The sequence below is a fragment of the Syzygium oleosum genome, unplaced genomic scaffold (genome assembly GCF_021117445.2).
Source record: "Syzygium oleosum isolate NSW1041296 unplaced genomic scaffold, Sole_v2.1 Sole_v2.03, whole genome shotgun sequence".
Classification (NCBI taxonomy): Eukaryota; Viridiplantae; Streptophyta; class Magnoliopsida; order Myrtales; family Myrtaceae; genus Syzygium; species Syzygium oleosum.
This window is the reverse complement of record NW_026607487.1, coordinates 10,679,690-10,697,908: the sequence shown is the minus strand read 5'-3', so window position 1 is coordinate 10,697,908 and position 18,219 is coordinate 10,679,690. Positions and strand designations below refer to the sequence as shown.

The 18,219-nt window shown below is 40.0% G+C and overlaps 2 protein-coding genes across 3 annotated transcripts; one reads left to right on the top strand and one right to left on the bottom strand.

Moving 5' to 3' along the window:
* Window positions 1–302: 302 nt before the first annotated feature.
* LOC115670875 (uncharacterized) lies at window positions 303–7,360 on the top strand. Its single transcript, XM_030592259.2, has 11 exons — window positions 303–556; window positions 653–802; window positions 897–1,165; window positions 1,462–1,547; window positions 1,661–1,821; window positions 1,981–2,117; window positions 2,288–2,545; window positions 2,657–5,226; window positions 5,355–5,463; window positions 5,812–5,892; window positions 6,929–7,360. The coding sequence occupies exons 1-11, from the start codon at window positions 409–411 to the stop codon at window positions 7,019–7,021; spliced, it is 4,062 nt and encodes a 1,353-aa protein (XP_030448119.1). The 5' UTR covers window positions 303–408; the 3' UTR covers window positions 7,022–7,360.
* Window positions 7,361–8,672: 1,312 nt separating this feature from the next.
* Window positions 8,673–11,658, bottom strand: LOC115670874 (L-ascorbate peroxidase, cytosolic-like). Of its 2 annotated transcripts, none has more exons than XM_030592258.2 (10): window positions 11,594–11,658; window positions 11,136–11,275; window positions 10,844–11,018; window positions 10,618–10,683; window positions 9,811–9,859; window positions 9,649–9,731; window positions 9,455–9,534; window positions 9,223–9,325; window positions 9,034–9,092; window positions 8,673–8,904 (listed from the first exon to the last, which is right to left on the bottom strand). In XM_030592258.2, the coding sequence occupies exons 2-10, from the start codon at window positions 11,252–11,254 to the stop codon at window positions 8,889–8,891; spliced, it is 750 nt and encodes a 249-aa protein (XP_030448118.1). In that variant the 5' UTR covers window positions 11,255–11,275; window positions 11,594–11,658; the 3' UTR covers window positions 8,673–8,888. The 2 variants fall into 2 exon arrangements, with proteins under 2 accessions (XP_030448118.1, XP_056166189.1); XM_056310214.1 differs by having other exon boundaries at window positions 11,136–11,263; window positions 11,594–11,656.
* Between the last annotated feature and the right edge of the window lie 6,561 nt (window positions 11,659–18,219).

Below are 18,219 nucleotides of genomic sequence, written 5' to 3'. Positions count from 1 at the left end.
GCTTATTCTATGGCTTCAACCGAATGTAGCAAAAGCTTAACAAAGACCTAGCTTCTCCAGATTAAGCAAGACAAAGGGCACGATTCATTAAACAAAAAAAGAAAATAAAAAAAGAGAACAGTCGAAAAATGAAAACTAGACAAATTTATTACATCTAAACTGGCTCTGTAAATAGTGGGCCGATGGCCCACGGCCCATTTGAATTTGGTTCGGCCTAGGCCCAGAAAACAGAATGCAAAGCCACGTGACCACCGTCTTCGATCCTTCCCGCTCGTGCGCTTTTCAAAATTGAGCCCCACAAACAGAACGGTGACAGAACACGCGATCGGCGTAATGGTAACGAGCCACAACATCTAACGAAGCTGAGAGAGTGAAGAGCGAGGGCGCAGAGCCAGAGAGAGATCGAAAATGGCGTCCGATCCCTCTTTGATCGAGATCTCCGGCGAGGACGACTCGTTGCTGCAGCAGATTCCGACCGACGATGCCGCCAGGAACTTCTTCTCCTGCTCGCCTCTTCAAATCCACGGATCCAAGCCCCATCATCTCCCTCCTGTCGGTTAGGGTTTTTTCTCCCCCTCCGCTTCAACCGAATTCTTTCGATTAGCGTCGCTCGCACGCTGAGACTAGCTTTTTCCCCCCCCGCCGTTGACAGATGGCGTGAACAAAGAGAACGTGAATTCGAACAAGTACGAGATGGTGAAGCTCAGTCTGGAGCCGCAGCAGATGAAGAGGAAGAAGAAAGGCGGGGGCTACAATCTGCGGAAAAGCTTAGCGTGGGACAGAGCCTTCTTTACTGAAGAAGGTGCGCTTCTTTTGTATTTAAGTGATGTGATTCTGTGTAGATGTTTTTAGAGATGGTGTCTTGGGATGACTCCGTTTGAACTGTTGTTCTTCAGGTTTCTTGGATCCCGTGGAATTATCCATGATAAGCGGGAACGTTGGCAGCTCCACGGGGGAGAAGTTGCCCGTGATCGACGAAGAAGGGGGAGAATCGTTGTCCGAGTTTCCAAACTCCCAAAGCGATTCAGGGGATTCGCTTGCACCCAAGGAGAAATTATTCAAAGAATCGCAGGTAAACGCTGCAAATGAGAGCAGAACAAAACACGGCAGTTCACCACATCAGCGAGATGCATTAACTAAGCGCGACAGGGCCCTGGTTTCTTCGGTTAGTTTCCGTAATAAGCAGATTGATTTCCTTTTTCTCCTGGAAACAATTAACATTATCAATTGGGTCAATCCTAGTAACAGCGACGACGAAAGTAGTTTTAGGTGTTTTAGCAGATTGATTTCCTTTTTATCCTGGAAACAATGAACATTATCAATTGGGGTAATTCTAGAAGCAGTGATGACGAAAGTAGTTTTCGGTGTTTCTTTGCCTGTGTATGTACTGCTAAATTATACTTGCCTGGTCAGTCCAAAATGGGTCATCTTGATTAATTTGTTCGGTAAAATTTTTGACAGACCAAGCGGAAGGTGCTGTCAACCTATGATGTCAATGGCAGCAGGTCCAAGCGCAGCGGCAGCTCACAATCCACTGCCCTATCTCCATATCCTTTTGATTAAGCTTCTAGCATATCAAACAAATGTTAAAATCTTGTTATTCTGCTTTTTACCTCTGTGATACAAATGGAAAGTTTAGTTTAGCTTAACTTCCCCGAACACTGATAAGGCCTGTGAATGTGAATTCAACAAAGGTGGCCAGTAAAGAAGTTAAGGCCTCTAAAAAGCCAGCTACCAAGCCAGATTCCAGTTTGCGCGCTCCAACCGCTAAGACTGCTTTGCGAGTTGGTCAACGTAAGCATAATCAGCTTGCTCAATCAGGTAACATCTGTAAACTTTAGGGCACTGTAGAGATTTTCATATTATTAAACATTTGTATTTTGATAAACTGTTGCCTAAAAACTTAATGTGCATACGACTAAAATTTAAGTAGGTTTATTTGGAGTGTACTGTTTGTTCAAAATTCTCTCTCTTCCTCAGGGACGGCTGACAAAAAGAATGCCGGACTGAAAGTCTCTTCAAGTAATAAAACTCATTCTCGACCTAGTACTCCAGCTGGTCCTTGTAGCAAGCCTCCAATAGCTAAATCCATTGTTCCCCAAGCTAAAAGAAATTCGGTAAGAATCCTATGCTATTTGCGGTGAAGGCAACCTAATAAAGAACTGGTGGCAAATTTCATAAGTACTCCTTTTGAGAATATCGTCGTTCCTTTTTGTGGATACGGACCTTTATCAGCTAGACCAAGAGAACTTATTAATCTGCTTAATTTTCTTTGAAATATGAGCAGGGAAAATCAGCTTCCAGGTCGACTTCATTAACTCACAGGAATGATAGTTTGGGGGAGATAGAAGGTCGAAGAAACCCTTCAGCACCAGATAGTGGCGCTGGATCTGTCAAGGTAGAAGCCGCTCATCCTGAAAAAGCTCATCTTACTGGAGGGTCCATTCAGCATGTGCAACTCAAGGCCCCAAAACCATCTGGTTTGCGTATGCCTTCACCATCTGGTTTGCGTATGCCTTCACCATCTCTGGGATTCTTTGGTCAGGTACAATGCCTTCAGTTAGTTTTTAGAGGTTAATCAGATCCAACTAAAAGAAAGCATTTCAAAACATCTGACATTATCTCTTCTCTTTTAATGCCTAATGATATTGTTCAGCAGCCAAAAGCTTCTACCAAGGGACTATTGAACAGCAACACCCGACCAAGCTATGACCCTCAGTCTGCTACAGTTAGTTCAATGAGCCATACAGCAGTAAACCCTCTGAGTGAGCTGAAGCCGCCACATGTGCATGAAAAAGTACAAAAGATGACCATTGATGACACAAATCTGAACATGCGGTTAAGCACGGAAGTCTCTGCTAAATCTCTCAACCTGGAATATCAAAAGCAAAATGCAGATCCGGAATCTCAAAATATATCAAAGATGAAATTGGAAATACAACATGATGCTTTGGAAAACCATCAAAAGATTCATGGATTTCTCGAGGATGGTAGTGAAGAACTTCATGGGCATATGGAACTCCACAAAATTGAGATAAAACCTCGAGTGGATGACGGAAACATGCCAGTTGGTAATGATATACCATTTTTACATATGGGACCTTGTGGGAAAGAGCAAAAGAGTAATTACGAGAAGAATGATATGATTGGTAGCCAATGCGTCGAAGCACCATCAAAAGTTTTAGCTGGGGATGCTACTGTTTTCTCCCATTCCCCTTCTGCTGATTCTGGTGTTTGCAGAATCCAGAGTAGTTTTGGATTGCCAGATCATCAGCTACACGGTTCTAAAGGTGCCTCTGAATTTTCAGAGAAAGTTAAAGTAGTGGAATCTCATATCTATGATAATGATCAAACTTCCGTTGCGAACCAAGAGAATCAAGCTAGGTTTGTGGGGGCTGGATCGTCTGAAGAATTCCATAAAAATTGTGAAGAGAACACAGACAATTCAAATGATCAAGATGATAATGTAAATAATAAAGAAAGATCTTGTGTACTTCCCTTGAAACTTGCAGAGCAGGCAGACAATGGCTTTCAAGGACTGCATGACAGCAGCACGGAATCATATATTGAAGATTTGGAGAACTTGGTTTTTTACGGCAGTCTCACAGCTAGTCATGGTGGAGGCACTTCCCTGGCGGGTGACCATGCTGCAGAGCAAGTTACTTGCGAAAACAAAGGAGCAAATGAAAATGATGAGTTATTGGTGGGTGCTAAATGCATGATGAGCATTAATGAACAGCCAGAAGTTCATGCTGTAGACCAAGTTGCTCATGAAAGGGCACGAGCAATTGAAAATGATGACAGCTCCACTGCTTTTTGCCCTGTACATCCATCAGAGAATGTTCACCAATCTGACAAAGCTAAAAGAGTAGAAGTTCTATATGCCGAGGAAAATAAATCAGCACAACAAGAGAGGGAGCCAATGGTTGAAAATTCTGCCTCCTTTAGTGACCGACAACCAACTGACAACATGTTCCTCCCTAGTCAAGTTGATGCTTTTAATCCGGGATCTTCTTTGAAGGTGAACAGAGACCAAAACATGGTTGCAGCAACTGATGATACTTATGCTTCCTTTATTCGTCTAGGAAGTGATCATTGCAGTGGGATCAAAGAGGAAGATAGATATGTCTCAACCCCGCTAGTATCCGTGGTTCAAGATGGAGATGATATTATGCTAATGGAGTTGAAGGAGTGTGATCATGTGGAAGAAAAACAAATGCTTCAGTCAGTGAAGAATGCTTCTGTCAGTTTAATGACAGGTATGCCACTTCCTGATACACTGACAGGAACAGAGCTATTGTCAGGAGAAGTGCATAACTCATCTCATGAAGATAGCCTTAGTGGGTCCTCTGGACAACACCAAAAATTAAAGGACTGTAACCAGCCTAATGTCTCTGTACATGTTGAAGATCCATCTTGGCAAGATGATGCAGATCCAACAAATGAAGAATTTCACAGTTTTGATAATGCCATGAAGAATTCTTCCGCTGTGGTTGGACAACAGCAGCTGTTGGATGGCAGTTCATTTGTTGATTGCTCACTCAAGATGAACGGGTTGGCTGGGGACGATAACTTCTCCTTGGCTTCTCATCGAAATGAGCAATCTGATTATCAGCCTGAGCTTCACGATCCCTGCTTCATAGCGGAACTTGATTCACAGACTCATCAAGGATTGTCTTCAAAAGATGAGATGTCCACTGTGGACAACCGTCTTAAAGAACCAAAGAGATGTTTTGCCATTAGTGGTAGTCTGTGTCAAGATGATGTCTCTATAAGCGAATGTCCAAAGGCTGATATTTGTTACCAAGGAGAACCTGTTCTGCAAGATAATTCCAGCGATATAGGAACAATTTATGAAGACCCTAATATGGAGGATGTGTTGTCAGTTTCTGTGCAAAAATATCAATCAAATATTTACGATGCATCGCTTGAAGATGATGCTGTGGATGTGGACAGAGAGGAATTTCCTGAGGCAGAAGGAGTTAATGTCATGGTTTCATCTTGTCAGTCAAGTGAAGAAGTGGGTTTGGATGTCAAAAATGATGAAGCAGAACTGCCTGTAAACAACCGATGCATAGAAGAAGCTAGTCAGTTGACAAGTAGCATTTTACCTGAAAAGGCTGATTCTAGTGTTCCCAGGGAAAGTTTTAGTTGTGATGTCCAGAGGCAACATCAACTTGGTAGTACCTTAACTTCCAGCAAGGATACGACCACATTAGTCCAAGGGTTAGAATCACAATTTTAGTTGATATGTGTGCTTTTTTTCGCACTTCAACTTTCATATATTTTGTCCCAGTTTTAGAAGCCTCCTCATTCACATTCAGAATCTTTATTTTGGAAGTAATTTGCTGCAGGGAAATTTGCAGGAAAGATGGGAAACAAGAATCTGCCATAGTGAAACCTCCACCTGATGCTGCTCCATTCTCTGAGGAATGGTTAGCGGCATTTGAAGCTGCTGGGGAGGTAATTAAATAGGCTAAATACAAACCTCTCGTGTGGAAAATTGACGACTCTATGTAATGAATCCGTGTCTGCAATCTGAATTTCTAAATCCCTTAAAGTCTTATGCTATGATAACTCCAGTCATATACTTGCCCGAAGACCAGTTGTGGATGTTAAAGAGGCAATTATTTTAGATCAGAAAGAAAAATAAAAATATCTCACTCATTGTCTTCCACTTCACTCAATTTTAGTGCTCATTGATGATTCTGCGGTTCAAAAGTCATGGCTTGATAGTTGATACAGTATCTGCTATATGTAAACTGATTCTTTAAGCTTTAAAATCTGACATTTGATTCATCGTGACATCAGGAAATTCTTACAATGAAATGCGGTGCCGTCCAAAATTCTCCTCCTGACAAGACTCTGCCTGAACCCAGTCCATGGTCACCGGTATGATCTTTTCTGAATGGAGCAAAAGTTCGTTTTTCTTCTATTTTGGTATGGCTAGTGTGACGGTTGTGCATAATGTGAGAGAGACTACAGAATTAGTTGGTGAGCCAAATTACTTTGACATTTAAATTTAGTAATCTTTAACCTTCAGATAACTGTGAAAGATAAAGAAGGAAAAGATAGTTATCCAATATCCAAGCCTAATCTGTTTTTAGTTGTCCTTTATATAGATGTGATTAAGTCTGATTTCAATGGAAAATTTCACGTGTTGTCACATCATAGAAGTGAATGAAGTCCATTGGGAATTTCATAGCTGATTAACATCAATTTGTGTTTAATGCGAGAGACTATTAGTTGATGTCTGAAATTACTTTCACACTTAAATTTAGTAATTTTATTCCGTAGATAACCATGAAAGAATAAAGAAGGGAAAGATAGTTATTCACTATCCAAGCTTAATCGGTTTTCAATTGTCGTGTATACAGGTGGGGACAGTCTAACTACAATGGCAAATGAATGTTGTTGTCTAAGCATGGAAGTGATTGAAGTACCTTTGGATTTTCATAGTTGATAAACATCAAGTAGTCAGTTAAGCAAGTGATTAGTATCAGTGTCTTTGACCATTTTTGTTCAACTAAAAATACCTCCATTAACTGTTAATTTAAGGATGCCGGGAAACTTGTGAAAAACATTTGAGGCGCTTTGACATGGGACTAATCTAAAGAAGGATAAGTACGATTTCCAGGACTAAGAGATATTCAGACTTCCACTTAGTTAACTTCTTTTTATGTGAAATCTCAGTGGCTGATATTTTGCCGATTGCATCTAGCTGAGCTGCAATAGTGTTGCTTACTTCCACTGGCAACGATGTTTTTTTGTGAGGAATTTCATGCTGTTGTTGATGCAAAACTTGTTGACTGCTTCAAGTGCAAGTTGAAGCATGCCTGTAGAATGAAATTATAAAAGTCCCACTCTTTTCACCATTATTGAAGTCCACCAAAATTGTTCACATTTTAAGTTTCTCTTGTTTGTGCAGGTGAAGCGAAAAAATAATCAGGAAATTGGACCATTTGACTGTACAAAGTTCACTAATATCAGCAACAGCATTCCTGAATCCAGCTCCGAATAGTCAACCCATGAGTCTAATCATTCTTTTGTCTCTAACCATGGCCATCCCCTACCACGTGAGGGAGGGAAAATAGCCCACTCACCTACTAATTCATTCATTTCTTCTTGTTCATCTCTCTACCTGTAATGAGGAATATCCTGCTTGGAGTTCATGTACTCGTGTTCTGAATCAGAAATTGTTCTGCTTCTTGCTGCCAGGAGGAAAATACAAGGCCATGTCGTTTCAGTTTTCATTTTGACCAAATCACAGCTTATGAAACATTCTCTGCACTGAATGTCTCGCCCTCATAAAGATATATCAAATTTCGTATCTCACTAGATTGCTTATATTTTATATACACTTGAAATATGTAAATCTATTTACTTTTCATCGTTAAATGGTGTGGGCTTCATGTGAGTGCCGCGTGATTTGATAGTTAGATGAAGTGAACTCTCATGCTCCAATGCATTTAAGGCTCTCTCTTGTCCATAAGTCAAATTTCTATGGCCGCAATAGCTAAGGCCCCTTGTATTGTTAAAAAGATTGTGGTTAGCAATAGAAGGGATGCATTCAGCAATATTTAGGTTTTGAAATTAGTTCGTCCTCCAATTTATTGCTTTCATCGTCCACAAACTCCTACATTACCCTTACCAAAAAAAAACTCCTACATTACCCAGCAAATATCCGAACTTCATCATGTCCTTTAAGATACCGGGACCTCCAGTCAATTAATAACTCGTGGACCTAAAAATTACAAACACATTATGCAAAAATCAAGTGACACACTACGTGAGAGTAACATCTCATTTAAAACCTGATATATGCACTACATACATTTTGCAAAAATTAACACACTGCGTGAGAGTAACATCTCATTTATAACCCAGTATTTGCGTTGAATAATTTTCGATCCACTCACTAGTCTCACTCGTTGTCATTGGTTTCACCATCTCCAATGTGCCCTCTAACCGTTCCATGTATGATATTAAATACAGTTCGAATAATAGCATACTCTTGATCCTACAATATGTACTAAGAGATCCATTATAAGTGATTGTGACAATTCCGGTAATAGTTGCCTTTGTAATTATACTTATGGTGGAAGTAGGTATTGCAAAGGGAAGCTCTAGCATAAGAATTAGCTACGGACTTGGAGTTCAATGAAAGGAACGGAAATATCGAAAGGAGTCGTGGAAATGGATCAATGTTCAATCTTTACTTTTGATTGCTACGAAGCATTGAATTTAAAATCGAGAATTTTGGAAAACATACATTGACAAATATGTCCGCAATATATACGCATCTTGAAGAAAGGGAGGAATGATGCATTAATTCTGTATTATTCCGCGGCGTGAGTTAGGGAAATGGCTTTTTCGTACTTAAGTCATCGCCTACAACCACTCATAGCAAAAGTAATTGGCCCCAAAATTGCGCGTGCTCTGAGTTGGTCCGTCCTTACCAAAGAGGAGCAGGACGATTTGACCAGTTGCTTTTCCATGCTCTCTCTCTCCTTGTCCCCACAGATTCATTTGGCCAATGCACTTGACCTCAAATCGAGCCTACATGTCACCAAACACAACATGCATGTTTTCGGTTCTCCATAATAGCATGGGATGAAAGACACATGAACGACAGAACATCCAGAAAAGAGGGAAGAAGCAAAAGATCCAGATTTAGAAAGCTCATGTTATTCAAATCAAAAGCACGCTCACATATCATGCCACCTAAGTTTTTCCATTAATGGACATGTCCATAAGAAAGATCACACACCAAGGAACGTATCCATCAAATTCATCCGCATCGCACCGACTGTTACATCTGACAAATCAGAACAGGAAGGATGAATCGAGCACCATCAACATACACACGGAAACCTGATACCGGGTGCTTAGGCATCCGCAAATCTGCAAGAAAGTTAAAAGAACCAGACCTCACTAAATGATTTTGCTCTTACTTCAACACGCAGTAATGTTCTCAAAAGCACAGTTTTTATATCATGTTGTAATTACTGAACGGAGATATATAATCATTACCCAAGTTCAGAGAGTTTCAGGTGAGCTTCTGCATAATCAGCGAAGAAGGCATCTTCATCCTGGAAAAGCAAAACAATGTTCAAACAAAAATACATATGTAGATGCAGTTGCTAATTGAAAGCATAACATGTGACCAGGATGATTGGATTATGTAATGTCAAAGCAGCCAAAGAAAGAAAGAGTACGCACTGCAGCATATTTGTCAACAAGTGGACGGAAAACGGGATCAGTGAGAAGAGCCTTGTCAGATGGCAGCTGAAGGAGATCTTCCTTATCACCTGTCAACAGCTCCCTAAGAGAACAAAAAAGTTACTTTTTACTCCAAGTGCTATCCAGTTCCTAGCGTGTCGTATTACAATAAAATACTTTTACATTAAGCATATAAATTCATTGAAGGCACAAATAAATCCAGGAAACTCACTTGTAATAGGAGTTATCAAAAATGAGAGGATTGACAGTCCAAGGTCCCTCAAATCCAGATCTTTCTCTGTGGCATCTTCCCTGGATGGAAGCGAAAGGAAGAATGAGTACATGAAGTCAGATTCGCTAAGCTGCTTAATTTGTGGAAAGCAACGTCATCCCGGAAGTCCAAGTTCCAGAAAATTGAATACAAACCAGGGTATGGCCACCAGAGAGAGCAACAATATCCTGATCGCTCAAGCCCATGTGACCAAACACTTCTCTCAAATGATCAGACCCTGCGAGATCAGGCATTTGTTATGCAAAATGCAACACTCACAAGGAGAGTTGTTCCTAAAGCAGGGAAGCCAAACTAACCCTTGGTGGCATCAGGAAGACGACCCTCAGGAGGTGGTTCCGGCTTATCCTGTTGTTTAAGATGACAGCACCATTATCATGACATGAACTAGGGTTCAAGCATCAATCGTTGGCAAAATATATTACGGGGAAAACTGGTGGGATAAAAGGTAGAGCATCAGAGTTTTGACACAGAAAAGGCACAAGGGAGGCAGGCGGGATAGGGAACAAGATGATGTGTCACAACATTGCGTAGCATCACAGGAAAAGTGCAAGACATTCAAACTCCAAGGCTTATATTAACCTATCTTTGATACATCAGTTCACATAGACACAATTTGTTCTCAGAAAACAAGCCCGCCCTCCAAAAAAGGACTAATCTTAGACTTCATTGGGTTTGGCTGATCGGACAAAAATATAGAGTACCTCCTCTACACAGGAACAGAGCACAATTCAGTTAGTTAGGGGGAGAAACTTAGCGAGATAATGAAACCTATGTCCAGTTTAACACAGGTAGGATCATTGGCATTGTGCTCTTACTGTCCTGCATATATGACTTGTAAATGCTCCGTCACTTCTAAGTACATTAAATGGAGTAGAAATGCGACTACATTACGAAATGCCATGCCAAAGAACTTCTATCTAATCCACCCATTCCACTTTAATTCCCACCTTTTCTACATCAAATGGCATGGATAATCAACCAACATATGAGAATTCGCACCATCGCTCTTCACATTTCCTACTGGAATCATCGTGCGCAAATAAACAATATAGCGCAAGCATCCCCAGAATATCAAGCTAATCAAAACAAAAAATTCCGCCGACCTCTCTTCCAGGGTGGAACTGAATTTCAGGTCCGCCAGTGATTTCCACGGCAACAACACCAGCCAGCTGCGACATATCAACATATAATCAGTCCAACTAAAACAATCATCAGTATGTACATGTGATGCCCAGCCGGCACAGCATCCGACTTTGAAAACCCAAGACGGAAGTAATCACATCCAGATCTAGGTACCATCTTCAGCTGCAGGCCGCGAATAAATCGTACCTGGTAGAAGTCAGCGTAAGAGAGGATAGGAAACTGCTCCTTGATGGGCTCCAACAACCTCACGGCAATGTCCAGACCATTATTGGCCCCGTGAGCGAGCTCAGCGGGATGCCTCATGGTTCCAAACGGACCGCCCGTCTTCGTCTTCACATCGTACGTACCAGCCGAGTGCCATCTGCACCGACAAACACGACAAGGTTGACTCATACGACCAAAACCTCAGTCGATCGCTACGCCATATCGCAAGCACACAAGCACACGTGCCGAGAGAGAGAGAGAGAGAGAGAGGTACGCGATACGAAGCATGAGCGGAGCACAGTTTTTCTCGGCGATGACACCCCTGAGCTTCCTCTTGCATTTCTCGACGGCCTTCGCGTACTCCGCGCCCACGGTCGGATAACACTTCCCCATGGCGATCGGCTGTTCCGGCGGCTGCATCGCACAAATTCCACCACACGTCGAAACACACGAGGCTCGTCAAATCGAAACGATCCGTCGCCCGAAAAAAAATAAAAATTCGCGCGATAACAGACGGGATCCCGAAACGCATCGGGCGCGCCGAGCTACCGCCGCTACTAGCAACGACCAAGCTCGCCGTCGCGCCAGTGCTCGCGCAGCAGAGACAGCACGGCGGAAGGCAAGAGCGAACGCGCGGCCGAATCGCCGCCCAGCTGCGGAGCTCAAAGAACGATCGGGGACTGCGAAGTGGAGGGGCGAGCAAGCAAAAGTTCGAACGAGCTTCGAACGTACCTGGAGAAGCAGAGAGCGCGTGGGGATGGGCGAGTGACCGTTTGAGCGACGCGAGGCGAGCACACGAGCTTTTCGTTTCTCGGAGGCGAGGATAGATATAGGGGGGGGGGGGGGGTGGCCTGCGAGGTGAACGGAAGATTCTGGAGATTATTCCCGGTCGCGTTTTGGCATGGACATCTCGCGAGCGCCTTGGGGACGTTGGTTTTCGAGATGGACGGCGGAGATTTTGGGCGGGCCGACGAGTCCCTTTTTTTTGTGTTTTGTTTTTTTTGGTCGAAGGGGGCGACGAGTCTGCGTGAGTAGGTTTGTGTTTGTGGGTTGTTGGTTGGTGAGGGAAATAAATGAAGAGCGAGAAGGAAAAAAACAAAATTCAGAAAATGGGGAAAAAAAATTGGAGTGAGTGCGTGTCTATTTGTTTTTGATTGGAGAGAAAAGAAAACTGCTTTGAACACCCTCTAAGAGAACTTTCACGATATGATGATGTGGACCGGTGAAATAAAAAAAAAAGTGCTTTTATAGCCAATTGACTAAATTGCCCTTACTTCGTTTTCTTATCGGGAACTTACCGACGTTGCCGTGGAGAGAAACGTGGGATGATTTAGGGCGCGAATGATAACTCTTCTATTTCTCTATTATTATCTTTTTGTTTCAGGAACAGGTTTAGAACAGAAATTCGTTTGGCAACGCAATTTCATTTTTTTTTTATTTCCGAGGTAAATTTTTAGCTTAGAAATAGGGTTGGAACAAAAATGAAAAGTGTATTTTTTTTTTATTTATGCAACAGAAACAAAAATAACAACTCTCTTATTGCTCGTCCGTCGCCGCCCTCCACAGCCACCCGCCTGCCGGCCATCCGTTGTCGCCTGCCCGCCCACCGTTTGCTGCCACTCACCGATGGCCGTCCGCCTCCACCAACTGCCGAGAACAAAAATCTAAGAATAACCTATCAAGTGATTGTGTCGTTATCAAACACTACTTTTTACTCGGAAACTCGTTTAGAAAATAGGTATAAATTTTTCTATTTCTAGCAAGAAATAAGGTCGAAAAAGAAAATGGTTATTATTCGCGCCATTATAGTCATGGAAATAGAAACACAAATAAATGGGAATAAAATTGGAAATCAAATATAAGTATAAATAAAGTCAAATTTGACTGTCAATGATTTTTGTGAACCATCACGGAGATTGATTTTTACTTTTTAAATTTTTTGTAAATGCTTATTATTGTAGACATTTAAAATTATTTCTAGTCGTTACAAGGGGTAAATGAGCTACTTTTTTTTTAACTATGTTGCGTTTTGGAGTAAGCATCTTGTATCCTATGCATCATCTATATAAACTTATTATTACAAAAAATATTTTAGTGTCCTTAATGAGCATCACTCGGACTTCTAATTTGCAAAATGCCGATTATTCTCCTTACAACGAGTACTTTCAATATCTCACATTTAATCCCAATTTCAAGGAATCAAACCATACAAGCTCTCGATTTCCAGGTAGTTTCTTCTACGAAAGATGATCCAAGAAATATGGGTGATGATGTTGTTCCCACAGTAAATATCGTTACTGGCTTTTTGGCGGGTTTCCCATTTTGTTTTTGGTAATTAATTTTCACAAATTCTGGAAAATGAAAAGTTAGAAGCCCTACGAGGCCATTTGCGTCATTTAGGGGGCTGGAAAAGCGTCCGCACAACTTTGGTTTGAGCGGGACAACATGCCAGGAGTCTCTGGACAGTCCACACGTAGTATGAACACGGTCTTCTTCCGGAGATTCCCTTTTTTTTTTATAAAGAATTAATATCATGAAAAAATTTAAATTGATACATTTATGATAATTTTATTTTAAATTAATTTTTTGACCATAAAAAATCCCAAATTAGTACATCTGTGATAAATTTATCCCAAACTAATATTTTGACCACTAAAAATCCAAAATTGGTACATTTATGATAAATTTACCCCATGTTAGTTTCTGTTAAATTGGATTGATACCACAAAAAATCACAAGCTGGTACACCCGTGACAAACGGATAGTAAAACATAAAGATGGCACATCAGTCAACTGTCGTGTGTCAATTAACAAAGCAATTTGACAGTAAAATTTAACGGAAACAAACTGAGGGTAAAATGTGCCAGTTTGGTATTTTTAGTAGTCAAAAAATTAGTTTTGCGTAAAATTATCACAGATGTACCAGTTTAGGATTTTTCGTGGTAATTAACCCTTCTATAAATCCATTTAGTTGGTCTCAATGTTTCCGCTTAAAAAAATAAAAATAAGTGCACTTAAATTTTTTAAAAAACTTATCAAATTAATGCAATCGATTCCTTTCATTAATTTCGTCAAATTTGGCTAACTGAAAAATGCCAACGTGACTTTTTTTAATAGTTTTCTCTTTCCTACCCGGCAATTATGTAGCTAAAACATAAAACATAAGCATAAAACGATATCGCCACCTGCCCACCGGTGATCTATTGCCGCCCGCCCGCCATTCGCTGCCACTCACCGACGGCAGTTTGCCTCCACCGGCCGCCGAAAATAGAAATTTAAGAGTAACCTATCAAGCGATTATGTTGTTATCAAACGCAACTTTTTGCTCAGAAACTCATTTAGAAAATAGGTATAGATTTTTCTATCTCTAGCAAGAAATAAGGCCGAAGAAGAGAATGATCATTATTCACGCCCTTATGGTCATGGAAATAAAAACTAAAATAAATGGGAATAAAATTTGAAGTCAAATATAAGTATAACTAAAGTCAAATTTGACCGTCGATAATTTTTGTGAACCGTCACGGTCCTATTGTATATTGATATTTACTTTTTAAATTTTTTTGTAAATGCTTATTATTGTGGACATTTAAAATTATTTATAGTCGTCTCAAGGGATAAATGAGCTACTTTTTTGAACTATGTCGAGTTTTGGAGTAAGCATATTGTATCCTATGCATCGTCCATATAAACTTATTATTACAAAAAATATTTTAGTGTCCTTAATGAGCATCACTCGGACTTCTAATTTGCAAAATGCCGATTATTCTCCTTACAACGAGTACTTTCAATATCTCACATTTAATCCCAATTTCAAGGAATCAAACCATACAAGCTCTCAATTTCCAGGTAGTTTCTTCTACGAAAGATGATCCAAGAAATATGGGTGATGATGTTGTTCCCACAGTAAATATCGTTACTGGCTTTTTGGCGGGTTTCCCATTTTGTTTTTGGTAATTAATTTTCACAAATTCTGGAAAATGAAAAGTTAGAAGCCCTCCGAGGCCATTTGCGTCATTTAGGGGGCTGGAAAAGCGTCCGCACAACTTTGGTTTGAGCGGTACAACATGCCAGGAGTCTCTGGACAGTCCACACGTAGTATGAACACGGTTTTCTTTCGGAGATTCCCCTCATTCTATAAAAGATTAATACCATGAAAAATCTTAAATTGATACGTTTGTGATATCTCAAATTAATTTTTTAATTATAAAAAACCTCAAACTGGTACAACTATAATAAATGTACCTCTGACTAATATTTTGACCACTAAAAACCCCAAACTGATACAGTTATGATAAATTTACCCTCCGCTAGTTTCTATTAAATTGGATTAATACCACAAAAAATCACAAATTGGTACACCTGTGACAAACGGATAGTAAAACATAAAAACGACACATCAGTTAACTGCCGCGTGTGAGTTAACAAAGTAATTTGACAGTAAAATTTAACAAAAACAAACTGATGGTAAATTTATTACAAGTGTGCCAGTTTTGGGTTTTTGTGATCAAAAAATTAGTTTTGAGTAAAATTATCACGAATGTACTAGTTTAGGGTTTTTCGTGATATTAACCCTTCTATAAATCCATTTAGTTGGTCTCAATGTTTCCACTTAAAAAAAAAAAATAAGTGCATTGAAAGTTTTAAAAAACTTATCAAATTAATGCAATCGATTCCTTTCGTTAATTCCATCAAATTTAGCTAACTGAAAAATGCCAACATGGTTTTTTTTAAATATTTTTCTCTTTCCTACCTGGCAATTATGTAGCTAAAACATAAAACATAAGCGTAAAACGATATCGTTTTGATCTAAATCTGATTTTTAAAATAGATTATATTTAAATTAGATTAAAAAATAAGCTAAATTTAAATAAATAAATAAATAACAACCAAGAGAGGTGGGAACCAGGCCATAAGGTCTTCACAACCCCCGCTGCCCTTACCATCCCCGGGAAGGGCTAATATGGGTGGGGATGGCCAGCGAAAGTCACTGGGCCCAACCAGTAGCTGGTTGTGACGTTTTAGAACGTCACGCGCAATATATATCCTTTCCGAATTTAACTTGTAATTATATTTAGCATGCAGAAGCACAATAAAATATTTTCACAATATCCTTTACAAGAAATCGCATGAGTTTAATTTAATATACACACGTTTCTACCACCAGTTACCCACACGATACATTACAAAAGTCCTGGGAACAAGAGTTGGATCAACTAGCACCTCTACACCCATATTAAGCCAAAAACGAGCTTAAACATTAACCAAGCCACCGTCCAACTCAGGGGTTGATGACATCCAGCATCATACCGTCCCCTCCATCATCATATCTAGGGGACTCATCCTACAAATCTGAAAAAAAAATACAGGGAGAGTCGAAGCTCGGTAAATAAAATCTCTAACTTTAAGGTAAGAATCACTTTACCACTCAACCCGGTGCAAAACATTATTATTTCAAAGCGACACAGAGACCATGTATGATGCGTGCAGGAGTAAATGTATTATCTTTTTTATCGTGAAATACCAACGAAAACCATAACAATGTTGTATGAGATTATATTTTCCAAAGCAAGCAGATATCATAACATGTTATGATGCATGACTACCACAAATTAGATAACATGTAAATATATGCATACATATGAGCATGCATCATATTCATTACTTTTCTCCTCCGAACACATCTGGGACATCCCAACTCACAGGGCATTTTAACACCCGTGGCATCCCGAATATTCCTGGGACACCTCAACTCATGGGGCATCTCAGCTCCCAAGGCTTTCCGAATACTTTTGGGGTATCCTAACTCGTGAGGTATCCCGACGCACGAGGCATTGTCACCGTTAATTTATGGACGAAAGAATCATATATTATGCTTTCCACATTTATTTTATCTTTAGAATCTTGAAAATCCAACTTCACGGCCAAGACAAGGGTTATAAGGATGAAATTAATTAACCGTGGATAGAGTAATAAATGTCTTTGTGTTAAAAACATTAGGTATAAGCAGCAAAACGGCAAGTGTTCCAATGGAAATACTTCATGGGGCCCTAAATAAGTGGCGAGGGTTCAGAAGTGGCCTAATAAGATGAACTACGAGGAGATGGTTTGATTTAAATAAAAGACGACTTCTTCTCGACCAAAGTAAATGAGTGAGTCATCAATAGTATTAATTGACTAAGGTTAAAATACATGATGTAATGCATGATCTCATCAATAAGCTAGTTCAATGTCCCAATTAAGAGCATGGGGGTTAAAATACTTAGGAAAAATGAAAATAGGCTTGCACAAATCAAAGAATGGCCAACGGCTCCACTATTGGGTTTTTAAAGTAGATTTTTCGTCAAGTTACCGAAATATTTATTAAATCAATATGCAAACAAGAAAACCAGTGTCTGTTCTAAATATCGATAAATCCGAAAAATATCTCAAATTCACTAAAATTATTGGCGAGGAATATTGGATGTTAGGAAAATCTTAATTCAGTAAATTTGAAACTTGAATATAATTAAGTATGAAATTCGAAGTATATCAGTCCCCATTTACTACTAATATGGTGGCAAATCAATTACCGCCATACTACACCATCAACGTACGCATCAATATCTTATCAATTTATTTCAAACACACGGGACCCATGGTGATTATGTCAGGAAATATTGTCCTAAATATTATTATCGAACGTAGAAAATACCGAATGCCACAATAGGAGTGGTGAAGTGAGTGTCGGGAACACGAACACAGGTGTTGTATGGTTGTCGTCAACTCGTGTCGTAAAGTGTTGGGTCAAGTCCCATAACGAGCGCGAATCTCATGTCTAGTCGCCACTGTTGAATTTGGAACCCTGACCAAATCACTAGTGATAAGCTGAAGAAGGTGAGAATGACATCAAGCCATCGTGCCTCTTATGCACTTAATATTTGATACGAATATAGATTTACTGTTTCATAGCAATTTAACCTTACATTCGAAAATACTTTCTTTTTATCCATCTTCATATCTTAATATAACGAGTGATAGAAGTACGAGGTCGACAAATCACTAAACAAATGCTAATGGTCGAACACGATCCAATTGTGCCAAGCGTCTTATCACGTGACAATCGCAGAGGCAGTAGTAAGTGCCGCCACACGATGGGCGAATACACTTTCATTTTCAATTACACCCATGTATATAAAAAAAGAAAAAAAACAAATCGATACGAATAAATCCTGCTCGGCGCGGGAAGCAGAGGATTTGGCATTTGGCAGCCTTCCGGAACCGGACCGAGCCGGCCGGATTGGTGGATTGAAGGCCACAAAATCGACCCGCGGTTAAATTAATTAAGAAAAAAAATAAACAAATCGCGGGGCACGACATGG

What these genes read in the sequence shown, in the direction of transcription:
- LOC115670875 (XM_030592259.2), top strand. Translation starts at nt 409, where the DNA reads ATGGCGTCCGATCCCTCTTTGATCGAGATCTCCGGCGAGGACGACTCG. An exon ending in CCATCATCTCCCTCCTGTCG is followed by an intron (nt 557 to 652) that starts GTTAGGGTTTTT and finishes CGCCGTTGACAG; the next exon opens with ATGGCGTGAACAAAGAGAAC. An exon ending in CAATCCACTGCCCTATCTCC is followed by an intron (nt 1,548 to 1,660) that starts ATATCCTTTTGA and finishes ACTTCCCCGAAC; the next exon opens with ACTGATAAGGCCTGTGAATG.
- LOC115670874 (XM_030592258.2), bottom strand. Translation starts at nt 11,254, where the DNA reads ATGGGGAAGTGTTATCCGACCGTGGGCGCGGAGTACGCGAAGGCCGTC. An exon ending in CCGCTCATGCTTCGTATCGC is followed by an intron (nt 11,019 to 11,135) that starts GTACCTCTCTCT and finishes TTGTCGGTGCAG; the next exon opens with ATGGCACTCGGCTGGTACGT. An exon ending in CTTACGCTGACTTCTACCAG is followed by an intron (nt 10,684 to 10,843) that starts GTACGATTTATT and finishes GATATGTCGCAG; the next exon opens with CTGGCTGGTGTTGTTGCCGT.